Source organism: Stenella coeruleoalba (assembly GCF_951394435.1).
Source record: "Stenella coeruleoalba genome assembly, chromosome: 3".
NCBI classification, from domain to species: Eukaryota; Metazoa; Chordata; class Mammalia; order Artiodactyla; family Delphinidae; genus Stenella; species Stenella coeruleoalba.
This window is the reverse complement of record NC_137148.1, coordinates 117099410-117120068: the sequence shown is the minus strand read 5'-3', so window position 1 is coordinate 117120068 and position 20659 is coordinate 117099410. Positions and strand designations below refer to the sequence as shown.

General features: G+C 42.8%; 3 protein-coding genes across 5 annotated transcripts in view; all 3 read right to left on the bottom strand.

Moving 5' to 3' along the window:
- LOC307183653 (protocadherin alpha-C2) overlaps nucleotides 1-20659 on the bottom strand; it is a gene marked incomplete at its 5' end in the record, with an annotated part of 158075 nt that overhangs the window by 105407 nt on the left and 32009 nt on the right. Inside the window, one exon of one of the 3 annotated variants that reach the window (XM_079916481.1) lies at nucleotides 16588-19134. The exons of the other annotated variants lie outside the window; for them this stretch is intronic. Within the exon in view, the coding sequence (XP_079772607.1) occupies nucleotides 16588-18981 (2394 nt within the window). Of the gene's footprint in view, nucleotides 1-16587; nucleotides 19135-20659 lie in introns of those variants that run through there. 3 annotated transcript variants of the gene reach the window in all.
- On the bottom strand, nucleotides 4067-6976 carry LOC307183655 (protocadherin alpha-10-like; the record flags this gene model as incomplete). The annotated part of the gene is made up of 1 exon (XM_079916487.1): nucleotides 4067-6976. Exon 1 carries the CDS (start codon nucleotides 6545-6547, stop codon nucleotides 4067-4069), a length of 2481 nt encoding a protein of 826 aa, XP_079772613.1. The 5' UTR covers nucleotides 6548-6976.
- Nucleotides 9518-12278, bottom strand: LOC307183654 (protocadherin alpha-10-like; the record flags this gene model as incomplete). The annotated part of the gene is given in 3 exon segments (XM_079916486.1): nucleotides 9518-12076; nucleotides 12080-12200; nucleotides 12202-12278. Coding segments are annotated over 3 exon segments (2739 nt in total). The 3' UTR covers nucleotides 9518-9535.

Sequence of the window (20659 nt, the reverse complement as noted above, 5' to 3'; positions counted from 1 at the left end):
CTTTTTACCATTCAATGAAATAAAAATCACCATGAAAATTTCTGTGCCATATTGGTATTTCCACTCACCAACGTTGGCTTTTGTATATCTATCAAGTCATATTCATGAAAATAGCTGACCTATTTCGTCTTAAAAGAATTTTGGGTTTGAGATTGTAAGTTTATCCAAAACAAGGGAAATGACTTCTAATCACATTGCCTCTAAGTGCCTAATATTGTGCTAAAAAATCATAGAAAATAATCAAACAATTCAACCAAATGCTAAATGACCTTCCATATTACTTCCATTAGCACTAATGGAAATTCGATTTCATAAAATACCAACTAGAAAATCAGAATTGTTGATGTGAGTTTTCATTGCCTGAAGTTGTAATTTAGTTACATGTCCTTCATCTTTTCATATTACCTTGGGATTTAAGGAGGAAAAAAGAGGGTACAGTGGAAGTTTAGAGTAGAAAGTGGTTCAGAATAAGTATCACTCTAGCTTGAGTATTTTGTTGTATGGTTTTAATGGTTCATGTCGAATCTAAAAATATTACAATGAAAAAAGTACTAGTATATTTATTTGTATGTTAATATTTTCCTTTATCTTGAACACATACATATATTCTATTGCTAATTTTAAACCTTGTTTCATTTTTTTCAAATTTACTCTTTTCCCAATATTATTATTCTGCTAGAATTCTTTTTAAAGACAATTAAAAATTATTTCTTAAAAAACAAACAAAGCAGGCTCATCACCTTTTATGACACTGAATTCTGTTATGCATCTATGAAACAACCACTCATATGAGCCTCTTTTCAAAATATAACATTAGGCTAGATAACAGTAGGTTTAACATGATGTTCAAGGCCTGTCAGATTTATTTTGTAGAAGAAAGAAGCAACAGGCCTCCACCCACTTCATTATGGAAACTGGGGAATGAGATGTTATATGCAATGTGGAGTCTTTAAAGGCAGAGAAATAAACATGAGAATGTTTACCCAAGGGAGATGATGACATTACATGTCTGAATTAAAACCAGTTGTTAATTTAGGAATTACTTTCCAGAAATGTGGTATTTTGCAAGTATATAAAGTGACATTGGATGAACACCAATTCGTAAAAGAGTTTGATATATTGTATGAACCAATGACACGACGTTTGCACTTTGGCTGTGCTATTTCAGATATCACTATCTCAGCTAGCTCCTAAAGAATAGATTATGATATCTTTGAACTCATCTTTGGGGATGGGCCTGAGATCCGGCAATAGGCTAATGCCAAGAAGTCACATCGATATAGTTGTTAACATTGATTTTGTAAGATTGATTGAAAAGGCTAAGGAACTTCGTGCCTGACCTTTTCTAAATCAATCTGGTTAGTCTTAAATTCCAGCTGTATGTCTTGATAGTCAAGTATTGGAGTGCATGGTTTAATGTTCTACCAGTCCTCATCATCCACTATTATTTCATAATAGGTCTAGTACTACTATTTATTGAAAACATTAAACAGAGAAATAGATCTTGAAGCCATTCTTGGAAACCCAGTACGTTCTTCAAAATTAACAGATTAGAAGTACTGTCTACAAAACTGTAGAATATACGCAGTGATGTTCACTCTGTGCTATCATGGCTTATTGAAGTATACACAGTTATTTGATCGCAGATCATTTGTTCAATTGGCACAAATCTCTCAGACAACAAGATTGAAGGAGTCTGAATCTTGAAAGACCCACACACTTTCAAAGATTTTCATGAGAAATATACACCTTTAAAGCTGTTATTGAAGTATACAATTTTGGAAACAATTATTGATCCTTCACTGATGTTCAGGATCCAAGAAATAATCATATTACCGCTTATATTTGTCAAAACATTATTCTTATTCACAGTGTAAAAAGAACAAGGTCATTTCCACATGTATTATTTGGCTTTGGTGTTCTGCAAGAACTTTGCAGACCTCAGTCTTCTGATTTTCCTCATATATTAAATGATTCTGCTTATTTATATCACTTCCAAACAACTGATCAATAGTCCTTATCAGACAACTCTTAATTATTTACCGATCAAATAATGTAAAAACCTATCTCAATGTGGCACTAAGACAAATGATAATGATGTCCATGAAACTTCTGAGAAAAAAAATCACTTAGCAACATAAAAAAATAAACATAAAAAAATCTTAATTCCTATCTCAGTTATGATATTGTACAAAGTTAACCATGAAGATAATCATGAAGGGTTTTTCTAAGCAAAACAGAAAGGAGGATTACTCTGTATACAGCTTGTGCTTGATTCTCCTAGCCAGAACTATGCCTCATCAGATAAAAGATTTACTCTACAAAGTTCTACAATAAATTAAAGAATGGCTCTCAAATCTAAGAGATATGCATTTGAATATCATCTCCATCATGTACTAGCTGGATAGCAGTGGACAAGATAGATAAACATCTCAACATCTCTTATCTAATCTTTAGAACTTGGATAGTCAAATGTACTTTACAAGTTGTTATAAGACTTAAATGAAATTATGTATTTTAAGCCCTTCATGCCATATCTTACAAATAGAAATATCTCAAATAGTGGTGGATGATTATAATTAGTGACCAATGTTTACTCTTGTTCTATTCTGTAGCTATCAATGAAGAAAATTCCAGTACCATAAACTAGGATATGGCTTTTCCTTTTCTGAAGATTTCCTAATGTTCATCTTCATGGAAATCACCCTACATTCTAGGTAGAAAATAGCCTTCTCAGAATTTCTATTAACTTTACCCTATCTATAACGTGGTTCTCCTCCCATATGTAAATATATCATATATAATTTATTTCTCTATTCAGTACAATTAAAGAATCTCTAATTTGTACATTTGAGCCAAAAAGAACAAAATAAACTTCCACATTATTTGATTCACACCCTTACAGCTCTAATTTCAAGTTCTCTGTGATATCTTTAAAGAAAACAATTCACATGAACATAGCATTGAGACAAAAAAAGAGTTTGTATCAATATATCTAAAGTACTCAATGTTAAAAACATTTTGAGTACACAATGTTAAATACTGAAATGTGATCAACAGCACCATTGTCAAATGGAAGTGCCGTTATATATATTCCATGATTGTTATGCTTAAATTATTTAGAGCAATGTTATTTTGAAGACCAGGCATCTTGGTGAATACAGGCAGAAGTATCACAATTCCCCTATATGGGAAGACCCTTTTGAACCTCAAAGCACAAAGAAGTGTGAATTTCCCACTCTAAAATATTTTCATACAGCCTCATTACAGGTACCATGAATGGAAGAAATATAAGTATGGTCAATGCTCAAATAAATTTTCCAAATAAATTAGAAGATAGCAGAAATTAATGTGGAGGAGAGCAGCAATGCGTTCAACAGGCAACTAGCAAAATTGTCATTACATTAGAAAAAATTTTAAGTTGTCTATCTGAAGCAGCTGAAGACTATGAAGAAAATAAGTTTAAATTATGAGGGGATTAAAGACAAAAAAAGTAAAATCATCCCCAAAGGAAAGGCTAAAATTCTACCTACTTTCTCAAAGAAGCATGTCATTGATTATAAAGAAACAAAATCATTTATAAAATGAGGCCACCTTAACAGCCCATGCCCGTCAGTAATACACAAGCTTATAGATTATAGGAAGGTAAGAATGTACACATGTATAAACCCCAAAAAAACAAATTATGAATTGTTAGGGTAATTTTGAATGCATAAACATAATGCGTAGAGGACACCAAATAGAATAAGAAAATGAATAGGAAGAATAAACTTGCTGCAAAATTGAGAAGTAGAAGATTTGAGCCTCACCCACATCCTCCATTTCCCATCAGTGATCCTTGTCTCCTTCCTGGCTGACTTCGCCTTGCTCATTTACAGGAAGCTTTAGCAGTCTATTTCATTTTTACTATTATTATTATTTCTCCAACTAAATAATAGTCCCCGTATATTCAAGAAGACTGTGGTGAAAAGTAATAAAAATGGCTGTACTTCCATCGTGCTTTAGAAAAAACCATCGCAAGAAAAAGACAACAAATAACTGAAGCAATGGACTTAACAGTAATTTGTTAGTGAACTACTATGTGATTGACATTAAGAGGCATGATACATCTCAGAATTACTGTACTTACATTCTCGCAAAATTCCTGTTGGTCTCCAATATCTCCAGAACTCGAACCTGGAGGGACACTAGGGCTGAAGGCCATGAGATCTGCCTTGGGCGGCCCCTCCCCAGAGCACACCCGCTGCCGCCTCTGCTGCGAGTAAGACCAGCTCCCCACCGCGCTGGAGTACACCAGCGTGGGCTTCCCGGGCCCGCACGCGCCCTCGCTGGGCGGTGCCGAGCACCGCAGCGCCGCGTACAGCAGCAGCGTGAGCACAAACAGGCTGGACACCGCGCAGATGGCGATAATCAGGTACACGTTCACATCCACCAGAGCGGCCTCCGCGCCAGCGGCGCCCGTCGACGCCCGCGTAGAGGCCTTGGGCGCCTGGCCGCTGTCCTCCAGCGACAGCAGCACGGTGGCCGTGGCCGTCAGCGCCGGCTCGCCGTGGTCCTTCACCAGCACCAGCAGGCGATGGCGTGGCGCGTCCGCCTCGTCCAGGGCGCGCGTCGTGCTTATCTCGCCCGTGTACAGCCCCACGCGGAACGGGCTACGCGCGCCACCCGCCGCCGGCTGCAGCTCGTACGACAGCCACGCGTTGTAGCCCGAGTCCGCGTCCACCGCGCGCACCTTCGCCACCACGTGGCCCGCGCCCACGGACCGAGCCACCAGCTGGCTCACCGCGCCCGCCCTGCCGCCCGGCCCGGGCAGCAGCAACGCGGGCGCGTTGTCGTTCTCGTCCAGCACGAACACCTGCAGCGTCACGTTGCTGCCCAGAGGCGGCACGCCCGCGTCGTGCGCGCTCACCTGGAACTGCAGCAGCTCCAGCTCCTCGTGGTCCAGCGGCTGCAGCGCGTACACCTTGCCGCTCTCCGCGTGCACCGACACGTAGCTCGACAGCGCTCGCTCGCCCACCCGCCGCTCCACCAGCGAGTAGGACACCAGCGCGTTCTCCAGCGCGTCCGCGTCCCGAGCCGATACCGTGAAGATGTGGCAGCCGGGCGGGTTGTTCTCCTTCACGAACACCGTGTACTCGGGCTGCGCGAACGCGGGCGCGTTGTCGTTCACGTCGGCCACCTCCACGGACACGCTGGCCATGGTCGACAGAGAAGGCGAGCCCCCGTCCCTCGCGATCAGTACTAGAGCATATTCCGACACTTTCTCTCGGTCCAGGGCGCTGTCTAGCACTAGCGAATAGTAATTCTTGAAGGTGGACACCAGTTTGAAGGGGACTTGGGGTGTTAGTGAGCAGGTCACCCGCGCATTGCCACCGGCGTCATGGTCGGTTACACTGATTAGAGCGATGACAGTCCCCGGTGGAGCATCCTCTGGAATAGAAAGCAACAGTGACGTCACTAGCAACTCTGGGGCATTATCGTTGATGTCCAAGACTTCTATCAAGATTGTGCAGTGACCAAACATTGGGGGGTTTCCTTTGTCAACTGCTTCTATTTGAAGTTTCCATAATTTAATTTCTTCAAAATCTATTTTTCCATTCACTTTTATTTCTCCACTGTTTGCATCTATGCGAAAAGAGGCTTCTGTATTAGAGGAGACATCAGTTGCAAAGGAATAAAGAATGTGGCCGTTTGAACCCTCGTCCAAATCCGAGGCGTTAAGTCTAATAACCAGTGTACCGTTTCTTGAATTTTCCAGTAATTTTATACGATAAACTGCTTTGTCAAACACTGGGGCGTTGTCATTTGCATCCAGCACTGTGATGTTTAACTGTACAGTGCCTGTCAGCTCAGGTTTGCCCCCATCCGTTGCTTTGAGCACCAAGAGAAGCTCTGAAGTGACTTCCCTGTCTAAAGGTTTTTTTAGTACTAGTTCGAGCGGTGTTACCTGCTCGTCGTTGGTCGGTACTTCCAGAGAGAAATACTCATTGGGGCTCAGTCTGTAAGTCAGCAGAGCGTTGGCCCCGATATCTGCATCGGAGGCGCCCTCTAGTGAAAAATGAGAGTCAAGAGGCCTAGTTTCGGAAATAAAGAGATTTTTGTGTGTCGCTGGGAATACAGGCGGATTGTCGTTAATATCCTTTATTTCCACCTCCACATGGAACACCTGCAGCGGCCGGTCCACGATCACCTCCAGGTGGATGCTGCACTCCGCGCTCCGCCCGCACAGCTCCTCCCGGTCGATCCGAGAATTCACAAACAAAATGCCATTCTGCAGATTTACCTCCAGAAGGTCCCCGCGGCCTTTGGACGCCACCCGGAACAGACGCGGCACCAGCTCCACCAGCTCCAGCCCCAGGTCCTGGGCGATGCGGCCCACGAAGCTGCCGTGTTTGGCTTCCTCGGGGACCGAATAATGGACCGGGCTGCTCCCTGTCTCCCAGGCTGCGAGGAGCAGAAGCGAATGAAGCAGGAGCCAGGCTCCCTGCCTCTCTGGTCCTGAAGTTAACATCGTGACTCGCTTCTGGTTAGTAAATAAACACTTCATGAGTAGAAATATGTAGTCCTTTTGAGACCTTCCTTCTGAGTCTTTGTTCCTGATATCCCAGCTGATCTTAACAATATGGGTGTGTTTATAGTCTATAAAGCACCGGAACAGTGGCGAGCCTTTCTGGTGCGAGAATAATCGTTATTTATTTATTTTTTTTCCGGTTAAAACAATCCTCTCCTTGGAGAACAACGACATCCTGTGGCTTAAAGTGGAAGTGTGTTTATCGTTTGTACTTTCTTTCACTTATATTGCTTCTTTCGTGATTCCTTCATATTGGTCCATTGTGTGTGTGTGTAATTTTAATTCTTTCATTATATATTCTTTGTGTGTGACCACTAGCTCTTTAAAGGTGGTTCGGTTTTACAAATTAGAATTCCAAGAAGAGTTTTATCTTGGATATGGGTATCTAAGAGAACATATTAGAGCGCTATGTTATGTATATGAACAAGAAAAAAATCCATATATGTAGGTTATTAGCAATACAGTTTTTTAGACTTTTAGAAATAGATTTTTGAATGGCTCCTTATTAAGTTTACTCCATTGCTAACACTCTATAATGTTCTATTGCTTAATATTTATACTATGTAAATTATTCTAAACGTTTAGTCCAATTGTGTAGAGGATAACTCAAAATACCAGTTCTCTAAGTTACCATCTCAACTTGAGGCTGTTTCAAACCCATGCTCATATGCAAGCTACTTATCAGTTTGTCCAAAAAACATATTTGCTTCGATGTTAATGAATTTACCAAGTACTGACTCCTGGAAATACAAAACATATTTACCTTTGTCTCATTTAAAAGTTTTTTTTTCAATTACTGTATGTGCTCAGGGTGAATGCTGTAGTTTCCAACCTGAAGGACAGTGTAAATTTGCATTATATTCATTGCTATTTGTAAAAGTAATCTCTTTCTACCCCCCACCAAAAAAAACCCACTGATGAGGAATTCAAGTTATATTTGTCACTTTGTTTAAACGCATTCTATTCCAGAATGGGTTTAAGGAGGTTAGGGTATCAAGAGTATTCTAAATCTTATTTAATCACTCAATTTTATTTTCTTGTTTTACTCAAATTTTTTTAAATGCTGAAATTTGCATAATTATTGATTGCAATAAAGTTTATCAGTGTTGTCTTAGAAAAATACTTTAATCCTGAATTTCCCTACTAAAAAAAATTATAAATGTTTACCCAAGGAAATCTTAGATTTTATGTAATAGCTACAGTCTTTATTTTAAACACATTTTAAAATAGTGATTCAATAATTAAATCTATGCCAAAGATTTACAGTTCTAACTACAGCTAGTTCTTTTATTAATTGTGGAAGCCATAAATTCAAGACCAACATATTTACCTAAAGAAGAGAAGGAAAAATTTTAGCACATGGGGGTGGCTAAATTTGAGAAAAAGACATTACTAGGAAATAAACCTCCTCATGTTTGCTGATTGAAATACTTCATTCCCTTTAGGAACGACTCCATGCTGTAGGTCCATTCTATTTTTGCTTTTAAGAATCCCTTCAGGGCTTCCCTGGTGGCACAGTGGTTGAGAGTCTGCCTGCCAATGCAGGGGACACAGGTTCGCGCCCCAGTCCGGGAAGATCCCACATGCTGCGGAGCGGTTGGGCCCGCAAACCATGGCCGCTGAGCCTGCGCGTCCGGGGCAAAAAAAAAAAAAAAAAGAATTCCTTCACTAATTAAGTACATATGAGAGATAGTTTTTAAAGCTCCTACGTTCCAAGGCTATCATATAGCTAATTACTACAGTATACCAATAAACCTATGGGTTCATTACTCTTTTTTCCCCCCCCCCCCACCACGCAGCATGTGGGATCTTAGTTCCCCACTCTGGGATCGAACTCCTCACCCCCTACAGTGGAAGCGCAGAGTTTTAACCACTGGACCACTAGGGAAGTCCCTCTCACCTTGAAACAAGGTATCACAAATACTATGCTGCCAAGAGCAAAGGAATATTCATAATTAGTCTCATTTTAATGCCATCTAATAAAGAGCGTGTTAAATATGTTTATAAAAATAAGAAGTTTTAAAAGAAATGGGCTAACTCCTTTTTTTGTCAAGAATGTTAAAAGCAATCCTTGATTTGGGAAAATATATGGTTTCATCCTAAAATTTCAGTCATTCTGAATTGAATTAAACTGTCTACAAAGGTTTTTTAAAATATTTATGTTAATAACAGAGCCAGTGGCAGACATTATCCGACTAAACTCAGTTAAAAAAAAAAAAGTAAAAAACTGAAATAAAAATTCAAAAAAACATTTAAAATTCAAAACACTTAATTTAATTCCATAGATTAGGACTTTTTAAAATGGTAATCTTCCAGTCTACATAATCTACTATTAAGAATAAAGTGTAGGGCTTCCCTGGTGGCGCATTGTTTGAGAGTCCGCCTGCCAATGCAGGGAACACGGGTTCGTGCCCCGGTCTGGGAGGATCCCACATGCCGCGGAGCGGCTGGGCCCGTGAGCCATGGTCGCTGAGCCTGCGCGTCCGGAGCCTGTGCTCCGCAACGGGAGAGGCCACAACAGTGAGAGGCCCGCGTACCACCAAAAAAAAAAAAAGAATGAAGTGTAAACACTGAAGTTACAGTATGCATTATGTTATGTTGCACTACACATTCTGTACTTAGGGAGCAAAAACCACACTTTCATCGTGAAGGAAATTGATCGTAGCAGGTTTTTGTTACTGTAGCAAGGTTATTTCAATTTTTAGATTTAAAAATTAAATAAAATTATAAAGTACTAATCTAACAAATATTTTTAAATAAAAAATAGTTTATGAAAAAATAAAAACCTTCAACCGACATCAAATATTTATATTGGAAAATATAAATGAATTGAGAAAAATGGCATATATTAAAAATTGAAGTATTGAGCAAAAGTTGATGCACAAGGTACTGTATATAGAATATAAAGTGAACTTTTAGAATAAACTATATTACAAATGGAATTACTAAGGAATATTTGAGGAATTATATAAATACATGGTATTTAGACAAAGAATGAAGGTATTCCAAGATACATATTTGAGGGGGAAAGCGGTGAAATAAAATATTCACAAAGCAAACTATAAAAATTGAAAAGCAATAACCCACCTTGCTAGAGTGGTTGCCTCCAGTAGACTGTTCTTCCCCTTCTACGTCTGGTAGTGGACACGGCGTAAGACTGGGGCTGAAGGCCATGAGATCTGCCTTGGGCGGCCCCTCCCCAGAGCACACCCGCTGCCGCCTCTGCTGCGAGTAAGACCAGCTCCCCACCGCGCTGGAGCACACCAGCGTGGGCTTCCCGGGCCCGCACGCGCCCTCGCTGGGCGGCGCCGAGCACCGCAGCGCCGTGTACAGCAGCAGCGTGAGCACAAACAGGCTGGACACCGCGCAGATGGCGATGATCAGGTACACGTTCACATCCACCAGAGCGGCCTCCGCGCCAGCGGCGCCCGTCGATGCCCGCGAAGACGTCTTGGGCGCCTGGCCGCTGTCCTCCAGCGACAGCAGCACGGTGGCCGTGGCCGTCAGCGCCGGCTCGCCGTGGTCCTTCACCAGCACCAGCAGGCGATGGCGCGGCGCGTCCGCCTCGTCCAGGGCGCGCGTCGTGCTGATCTCGCCCGTGTACAGCCCCACGCGGAACGGGCTGTGCGCGCCACCCGCCACCGGCTGCAGCTCGTACGACAGCCACGCGTTGTAGCCCGAGTCCGCGTCCACCGCGCGCACCTTCGCCACCACGTGGCCCGCGCCCACGGACCGAGCCACCAGCTGGCTCAGCGCGCCCGCCCCGCCGCCCGGCCCGGGCAGCAGCACCGCGGGCACGTTGTCGTTCTCGTCCAGCACGAACACCTGCAGCGTCACGTTGCTGCCCAGAGGCGGCACGCCCGCGTCGCGCGCGCTCACCTGGAACTGCAGCAGCTCCAGCTCCTCGTGGTCCAGCGGCTGCAGCGCGTACACCTTGCCGCTCTCCGCGTGCACCGACACGTAGCTCGACAGCGCTCGCTCGCCCACCCGCCGCTCCACCAGCGAGTAGGACACCAGCGCGTTCTCCTGCGCGTCCGCGTCCCGCGCCAACACCGTGAAGATGTGGCAGCCGGGCGGGTTGTTCTCCTTCACGAACACCGTGTACTCGGGCTGCGCGAACGCGGGCGCGTTGTCGTTCACGTCGGCCACCTCCACGGACACGCTGGCTGTGGCCGACAGGGAAGGCGAGCCCGCGTCCCGCGCTGTCACCACCACCTCATAGTTCTCCAAGGTCTCGCGGTCCAGGGCGCTGTCCAGCACCATCGAATAGTAATTCTTGAAGGTGGACACCAGTTTGAAGGGGACATGAGGTGTTAATGTGCAGGTCACCTGCCCGTTGGCGCCAGAGTCACGGTCGGACACGCTGATTAAGGCGATGACGGTGCCCACCTGAGCGTCCTCTCGCACCGGAAGAGCCAAAGAAGTGACAACCACCTCAGGTGAATTATCGTTTTCATCCAGGATTTCCACTAGGACAGTGCAGTGACCAACCATAGGTGGGTTTCCTTTATCTGTAACATCTACATGAATTTCGTAAGTATTACTATCCTCAAAGTCAATAGCATCGTTTACTCTTATTTCTCCTGTGCTTTCATTCATTAGAAATTTCCTTCTTGTGCTGGGTGGGACCAAAGAGCTAAATGAATATATTTTTTCCTTATTTATCCCTTCATCCACATCAGAAGCATTTAGCCAGATGACTAATGTTTGGTTCGCTGAATTTTCATACATCTTAACTTCATAAACGGATCGGTCAAATAGAGGTGCATTATCATTGGCGTCTAACACCAGGATCAGCAGAGTAACAAATCCCGTCAGTTCGGGTTTGCCTCCATCAGTTGCCGTTAATAACAACTGAAGCTGAGGATTTTCTTCACGATCCAGCAGTTTTCGTAGAACAAGCACTGGAAATTTGCCTTTGTCCTTTTTGTTTATAATATCAAGAGTGAAAAAGTCATTTGGACTGAGTCTGTAAGTAAGCACTGCGTTCTCTCCGATATCCGCATCAGATGCCCCTTCTAGAGGAAATCGAGAGTCAAGCGGTCGAGATTCATAAATTGAGAGCTTTTGTTCTGAGACAGAGAAGACCGGCGGGTTGTCATTAATGTCCTTCACCTCCACCTCCACATGGAACACCTGCAGCGGCCGGTCCACGATCACCTCCAGGTGGATGCTGCACTCCGCGCTCCGCCCGCACAGCTCCTCCCGGTCGATCCGAGAATTCACAAACAAAATGCCATTCTGCAGATTTACCTCCAGAAGGTCCCCGCGGCCTTTGGACGCCACCCGGAACAGGCGCGGCACCAGCTCCGTCAGCTCCAGCCCCAGGTCCTGGGCGATGCGGCCCACGAAGGTGCCGTGTTTGGCTTCCTCCGGGAGCGAGTAATGGACCTGGCTGCTCCCTGTCTCCCAGGCTGCAATGAGCAGAAACGAGAGAAGCAGGCGCTGGGTTCTCTGCCTGATAGGTCTGTAGACCAACATCATAACTTTCTCCTGTTTTACAAATCAGTGACTCGGCGTCCAGAACACACCCACCGCTCCGATTTTTTCTATTCGATTTCTTGCATCCAATTTTATTGAAGTGGCTGAGATCTCCGAATGTAGCTCTTTCCTAGTCCTTGAGAAACAGGATCATGCCTTTGTTCTGAAAAGCCATTTTGTGGAAGACAGCGACACCCGGTGGCTTAACGTGTAAGTACAATTCCATGAGTTTAACAACTCTTGTTCCTATCTTTTCATTCTATTTTCATATATTTGGGTCTCTATGGACTTTCCAAGACTCACATTACGTTTCTTTTGTATATAATAATAATCATTGTCGATACGTAGTGCCGCATTTTTCTTAAGTGGAAAATCACAGAGAAGTAATTCCTTCCCTAACCATGATTGTCTTTAGCTGAATTTGAAAACACGCTTAATATGTGTATAATACTGAGTGTACTAGCATTTTGTTGGATAACAAATTTAAGTCTCTTCAACTTCTAAACCTTAATTCACTTCTCCTTGTCATTATTTTGATATTAAATAAACCTTATTTAGACACTAATCTCAAGCATCAGTTCTCTGTGAGGTATTTGCAACTTCTAAATGCCAATCATCACTAGAATGTAGAGAGATCACAGGCTTCAACATCAGAAATTCCTCTCTTCTGATTCCTAGTCTCCAACTTACTAGTGTGTGACTTGGGGAAAATAATTTAACCTATCTCCGTCTCAGTTTTCACTTTCATAACATTCATAACATATTAATAATAATATGGTAGTTGCATGAACTATGATATATTAAGTGCCTAGTATAATACCTCAAGGAGAGTGAGTGCTTCGTAAACGGCAGTTGTTCTCAGGGCTCACTTTAGCCACGTTAGTTTCATAATGCTCAAGACCAAAATTGGCTCTTTGGATAAAATGATTACCTATAGAATGGCGTCACCCTATAAAGCCTTTACATATTGCTGCTGCACAGGCTGAGTGGTGTTCCTGTCTTTAAGAAGACAGAAAAGTGCTTTTATTGAGAAATTGGTTATACAGGGGAAGTTTCACTTTTTTATACACATCTCACATGGGCAAAAAGAATCTTAATTTTGATTCAAAATAATTAAAAATTTATGATTTCCAATTTCAGAGACAACTAATTTCATCTTTGTTATATTTATGTTTTTCAAATACCCCAAATATACAGTTTTGGCATTATCTAATAGTTTTATAAGTGTCAAAGTTTTTCATCACCTGCAGTAAAAAATTCTTTCTCTCTCTCAAAATCCTTGGAATCAAATATTCAGTAACTGAAATTCTCCATTAATATATCTATGGTGGACTTCCTGGGTGGTCCAGTGGTTAAGACTCCACGCTTACAGTGAAGGGGGTTCGGGTTCAATCCCTGGTCGGGGAACTAAGATCCTGTATGCCTCGCGGTGCAGGCAATATACTATATGCTACTGATAAAAGTTGAAGTTTCTCTTTTTCAAAAAAAAAGGAAAACTGGGCTTCCCTGGTGGCGCAGTGGTTGAGAGTCCGCCTGCCGATGCAGGGGACACAGGTTCGCGCCCCAGTCCGGGAAGATCCCACATGCCGCGGAGCGGCTGGGCCCGTGAGCCATGGCCGCTGAGCCTGTGCGTCCGGAGCCTGTGCTCCGCAACGGGAGAGGCCACAACAGTGAGAGGCACGCGAGAGGCCACAACAGTGAGAGGCACGCATACCGCAAAAAAAAAAAAAAAAAGGAAAACTTACTGATGGGAGATTTTGTCTTATCCAAAGGTTAATTTCTTACTTTAATTATTTTTTTAAAGAAGTCAATAATTTTGAGCTCTGAAAAATAGAATATTTATAGAATAAATAAGAAAATTTACAGGAATGAGGGTCACTGATTCATCGATGTATGTGTGCTTCTAACTTCTGTTTTTATACTTCTCTACTCCTTTAGAATGATTTTAGGGTCAAAGTCTATTCATATTCTGATTTTAAGGGTTACTTTTCTTATACAGCATGAATTAAAATGTAATGAGTTAATCTATCCACCCACAATAGCAATGTTCAGTGTAAGCTACTATCTGGAGTCTAAAAATAAGTTTATCATTGATTAATCATCTCAACACAAGGCAATGATATAAACTAAATTCCATTGCTGTTAATGAGCATTTTTAACCAGGTAATAACATAAATGCCCCAATACAAATCTCCAATAATGAATGAAAAGTAGTGTAGTTAAATTATATCCTGTCAAATAATAGGAACTTGCTTTGCCAAGCAACTCAATAGGGCTATAGCCTCTAAAACTTCAGTTGGATAAGAATCACCTGGAATGCTTGTTAAAATGCAAATTTGCCAATACCTCTTATTTCAGAAACTTTAGGTGGTGTCTGGGAAGCAGAATGTTCAATAAGGACCCCAGATATTGCTAAAGCAGTTAGCATTGTCAGGCCTGAGGATAGGCTGACCATAAAAACCAGTTTGCCTGAAATATGCTCTATGTTTGTCTGTGGTCTTGTATACATTTGTATAGTGCCCCTTTCACTCTCAAAAGTGTCTGAGATCGAGTCATAACTTAGTTAGCCCTATCTAGAAACTACAGTTAACAGACTGGCATAGGGGAGCTTCATTATTGGTCTCATGATTCTGGCTTGAATTGAGCAATGAAGTGTCTTCCAAGCTCTCACCTCTCTATTTTGGACTTCCCAGCTGTTTTTAATCCTGAATTTCCTGAATCCCAGTGTGCTCATGCTTCCTGATGACCCAAAAGATAAATTCATTACTAAGATGTTCACTGATCTTCTGAAAATTTGCATACAATGATAGCCCATATTCTGGGAGAGAATAAAGATTAGTATAAGGGACTATATTACCATTTATATCAATGCAGCCATCAATAATAAAGAGTAAAATGTTTAATTATAAAATATGTAGTAAGTACTTAATGAATAATACTAGTTCTAAGATACTAGAGGAACGGTGGCAGTTTTTTGGGGCGGAAGCAAATGACACTTCTAGCATCCCTTAATCCATATAACATAATCAAATACCTGGGCCCAAGTACAAGTGGCATATGGAACCTGAAAAAGTACAAGGACAGAGATATTTGAAGGTATAAGTCTGGATTTAAGGTGAGTTGTGCCAACAGACATAGGTTTTATGACAAGAGTTCAGAGAATATTCAAGTTTTCAAGAAATAAAATGGGAAAAAAATAGATTGCTTTGTAGCATAAACCAAACATGTGTCGTTTGGAGAGAAACAAAGTACTGAAATATTTAAGTGATTTTTACTTGCAAGTGCCTGGTTACATTGTGGCTCTATTCTCAAGTCCACTCTGACTTGCTCTGTTGAATTTTCAATTAAGAAATGCCTTGTAAAATACCTGACATGATAAAAAATAAAATAAAACCCCTGAGTAGAAATATAAAACACATTACAAAAATGCAATGTAAGAATAAAGGAAGTTTTTAAGATATAAATTAGAAAAACAAAACGAATGCTTGGACTAAAGATAGAGTGTGGAGAACCACCAATTTGAAACTTGCAAACCATAATCCAGGAAATGTAAGTTTAGCTTGTAGTGACTTTAAAGGTGCACAATCTCATCTCCAGATTTCTGTCTTTTGGAATACTGAGAGAAAAAGTGAATCCTCATGTAAACTGGTCAAGTTCCAGACAACAATTTCAAGAGAATTCAAAGTGTGAAATATGGGTATATCTTTAATGCCCCAGCATTATATTACTAACAGAAAATTTCAATAAAAGGAGAAAGTCTTCTTCAGGAAAGAAAGTACCTTTCAGGAAGTATTTTCTTCAATATCAGATAAAACATGAATTTCAAAAAAATTTCTATGTGTAGAAAAGATTCTCAATCAACATTTTCTTATGATCTACACTGTCAGACAATGTAAGGAAACATATTTTGAACAAATGGGAATAAGAGTTATATTTGAAACAATTATTGTCAACATTAAATTCCTAAAGTAAAGCAACTGTTTTCTAGGTATATTGGAAGTTGCTTATTGAAGTTACAGACACTAACTAGTGCTGACCGCCGTGTCTCCAGAAAGTTAGGAAACTATAAGTTGACAAGGTAAGAGTGACTGCATATTATCTGCTATGGGGTTGTTTAAAAACAATATAATTAGACTAAACTACCATGCTTACTTTAGAAATAAATTATCATTTGATAGAGTGGTGATGCAGTTAATGTGTAATGACTAAATTTGTTTTCACCTAATAGTTTTCAGGTCGGTGGCAGCAATTAATCAGGAATTCAATATGACTCCCACAACAGGTTTTAAATAAAATGGATTCAGCTCTAATAAATGTCTGTTCAGTGTATGGTTTATAATAATTCTCAACTAGAAGTCGAAGCAAAAGTCAGTTACAAAGTTAAGGTTCACTTTCCGGAAATAAAATTAAACATCCTGGCAGAACTAGAAAAAATTGGATAAAAATTATTTAAAAGTATCTTATAGGATAATTAAAATATTTTGCAAGACTAAATGAATACATACATAAAAAAACAAAATATTAGAGCAACCCACCTTCCCAGAGGAGTCCAAAGAAGCTTGTGGGTCTCCACTTTCATCTACAGATCCAGGACACGGAGGTAGGCTGGGGCTGAAGGCCATGAGGTCGGTCTTGGGCGGCCCCTCCCCAGAGCACACCCGCTGCCGCCTCTGCTGCGAGTAAGACCAGCTCCCCACCGCGCTGGAGCACACCAGCGTGGGCTTCCCGGGCCCGCACGCGCCCTCGCTGGGCGGCGCCGAGCACCGCAGCGCCGTGTACAACAGCAGCGTGAGCACCAACAGGCTGGACACCGCGCAGATGGCGATGATCAGGTAAACGTTCACATCCACCAGAGCGGCCTCCGCGCCAGCGGCGCCCGTCGACGCCCGCGAAGAGGCCTTGGGCGCCTGGCCGCTGTCCTCCAGCGACAGCAGCACGGTGGCCGTGGCCGTCAGCGCCGGCTCGCCGTGGTCCTTCACCAGCACCAGCAGGCGATGGCGTGGCGCGTCCGCCTCGTCCAGGGCGCGCGTCGTGCTGATCTCGCCCGTGTACAGCCCCACGCGGAACGGGCTGTGCGCGCCACCCGCCACCGGCTGCAGCTCGTACGACAGCCACGCGTTGTAGCCCGAGTCCGCGTCCACCGCGCGCACCTTCGCCACCACGTGGCCCGCGCCCACCGACCGAGCCACCAGCTGGCTCAGTGCGCCCGCCCCGCCGCCCGGCCCGGGCAGCAGCACCGCGGGCGCGTTGTCGTTCTCGTCCAGCACGAACACCTGCAGCGTCACGTTGCTGCCTAGAGGCGGCACGCCCGCGTCGCGCGCGCTCACCTGGAACTGCAGCAGCTCCAGCTCCTCGTGGTCCAGCGGCTGCAGCGCGTACACCTTGCCGCTCTCCGCGTGCACCGACACGTAGCTCGACAGCGCTCGCTCGCCCACCCGCCGCTCCACCAGCGAGTAGGACACCAGCGCGTTCTCCTGCGCGTCCGCGTCCCGAGCGGACACCGTGAAGATGTGGCAGCCGGGCGGGTTGTTCTCCTTCACCAGCACCGTGTACTCGGGGTGCGCGAACGCGGGCGCGTTGTCGTTCACGTCGGCCACCTCCACGGACACGCTGGCTGTGGCCGACAGCGAAGGCGAGCCCCCGTCCCTCGCGGTCACCACCACTTCATAGTTTGCCACCCTCTCGCGGTCCAGGGCGCTGTCCAGCACCAGCGAGTAGTAATTCTTGAAGGTGGACACCAGTTTGAAGGGGACATGAGGCATCACAGAACAGGTCACCTGTCCATTTGCACCTTCGTCTCGGTCAATAACGCTGATCAGGGCAATGATTGTCCCCAGCTGTGCGTCCTCTTTGACAGGGAGCCAGAGCGTTTTGATAATCAACTCTGGAGCAAAGTCGTTAGTGTCCACAACTTCCACAAGAACTGTACAGTGACCAGCCAGGGGTGGGAGGCCTTTATCGATCGCCTCTACTGGAATTTTGTAGGCTTTACTTTCTTCAAAATCTATATGTCCTGTTACTATAATCTTCCCACTTAGGGGGTCTATGTAGAACTTAAATTTTATATCTGGAGAAACGTCACTAGAGAATGAGTAAATAATATCCCCATTCAAGCCTTCGTCTAAATCTGAGGCGTTAAGTTTAATTACGAACGTTGCATTGGGAACGTTTTCTGGTAATTTCACTGCATAGAGTGTTCTGTCGAAAGCTGGGGCGTTGTCATTGGCGTCCAGCACTTTGACGAGTAACTGAACTGTGCCAGTCAGCTCAGGTTTGCCTCTGTCAGTGGCCGTGAGCACTAAATGAAGTTCCGGAGATTCTTCCCTGTCTAAAGGTTTTCGTAATACAAGTCCCAGAGGCTTTACCTGTTGGTCAGTGGTTGGTACGTCCAGAGAGAAATACTCATTGGAGCTCAGCCAGTAAGTCAACAGAGCGTTCTCCCCGATATCTGCATCGGAGGCGCCCTCTAGTGGAAACCAAGAGTCAAGCGGCCTGGATTCCGCGATAAACAGATTCCTTTGTGTTCCGGGGAACACAGGAGGATTGTCGTTAATATCCTTCACCTCCACCTCCACATGGAACACCTGCAGCGGCCGGTCCACGATCACCTCCAGGTGGATGCTGCACTCCAAGCTCCGCCCGCACAGCTCCTCCCGGTCGATCCGAGAATTCACAAACAAAACGCCATTCTGCAGATTTACCTCCAGAAGGTCCCCGAGGCCTTTGGAATCCAACTGGAACAAGCGGGGCACAAGCTCCGCCAGCTCCAGCCTTAGGTCCTGGGCGATGTGGCCCACGAAGGTGCCGTGTTTGGCCTCCTCCAGGACTGAGTAGTGGACCTGGCTGCTCCCGGTCTCCCAGGCTGTGAGAATGATAAACAGTAGCAGTAGATCCCGGTCCCCTTGGTCGCCTCGACTTGAGTACAACATTTCAAATACTCGATCTTTTTTATAGTTAGCGAAAAATTTTTCAAAACTAGGGGAAATATTCTGATTCCTTCAGTCCCATCCTGCTGTGTTCGTCACTGTTCTGCCCTAGGAGACTATAAAAGACCGGACTGTCTTTCCAAAGCCTAAAAGATGGCTTTGAATCAGAGAATTTCTCAGCCGAGAGTGACATCACGTGGCCCCAAAAGTAAGTACATATTCTATGAATAAACATTTCGCCATTATCCTGCAAAGTTTTGTTTCATTCTCTGAATTTTTTCTTAATCGTTGATGAAATAGAGAAGGACATTTCTCTTGTTGGAAGCATTCAAGTGAAATAAGTGCAGCTAAATGTTTAGTATAAACCAAAACTGTGGCTTTCTGTTACCTGAGGAAACTAAACTCTCCACACAATTTAAAAATAATCACAGAAATGAAGTGAGAATTAAAATGATCAGTTAAACAACCAGGGATTTTAAACTGGAAAACTCTTTTGTTCTGTAATTCAGGATCTCCCACATACGTAGACTTAGGATTCTGCCTAGAAGAATTCGATGACTCACTGTTCCTAGGGTCTCTAGGAGACCAGAAATCTACTGATGAAAAAGAAACTTGCTCATGTCTGAAAAAAAATAAATCTAGAAAACTGAGCAACAAATTGAAGTATTTTCTTAAGTAATTTCATGAATTGAATATATGTAAAATATTTTAATATAAGTAAGAATTTGCTTTAATATATTTTGTAGGGGGAATCTAGTCTATATTTTTCTTTTTATTAGAATTAATGTGATTTCTTTTCAGAAATGTGTTGCATTCCTATATCTATATAGTTGCATTTTTCCAAGCCTTAATACTTATGAATATCTTTTTACAATCCCCAATATAGTTTACATTATGTCTTTTCATAATACATACATTTTAATTTCATTATTGTTCATCCTTAGTACTTAGGACAATTTCTGTTTTTAAAGTTATGCTTGGGATTTTTCCTTCTTAGTATCTATTTAACAAGGAAAGCTCATTTGTGAACTACTCTCATTCTAAACTGCAAGTAGATTAATTACATCTAGATTTTAGTGCTTTTCAAGAGTAAAGGCAAAATTATCAGTTTATGGTACCATTAATGCTCCTGTATATCTATCTTTTCTTTCATATTCTTACAGCTACCTGCCTAAGAAACGTTTTTAACTAATTGCTGCTATCCTTCATTATTGCAGTAGCTTCCTAGATTGTCTTTCCATCCAATCTTCTGAAACACGGTGTTGAATTTTTTTGCTCAAGATCTTTTGATAGTTCCCAATTTACTTCTGAAGAATCCAAATTCTTTAATCTACTACTCAAAGTTACTTAGTCTAGTACTCAGAATCAAGAGATATTTTCATATTACTTTTTCTGACTTTATTCTATGTGAACCATATGTTTTAACCACAGTGGACTATTCCGTGTTTCCAGTCATATAGAGGCTTTTGTGTGTCTTCAAGTTTGCTTAATTTTCTCCTTCACAGAATTATTCATTATTCTCAATATTCTCTCAGGGTAACTTACCCTTTTAAAAACCATTGAAAACACCATGCCTCTTCAAGTGTTCCTTCAGAAAGACAAATAGGGAGTGATTTTCTTTCAACCCCAGCTTTGCTTTTGGGCCTGTTATAATATCTTGTCTTTCATTGTATGACCCTTA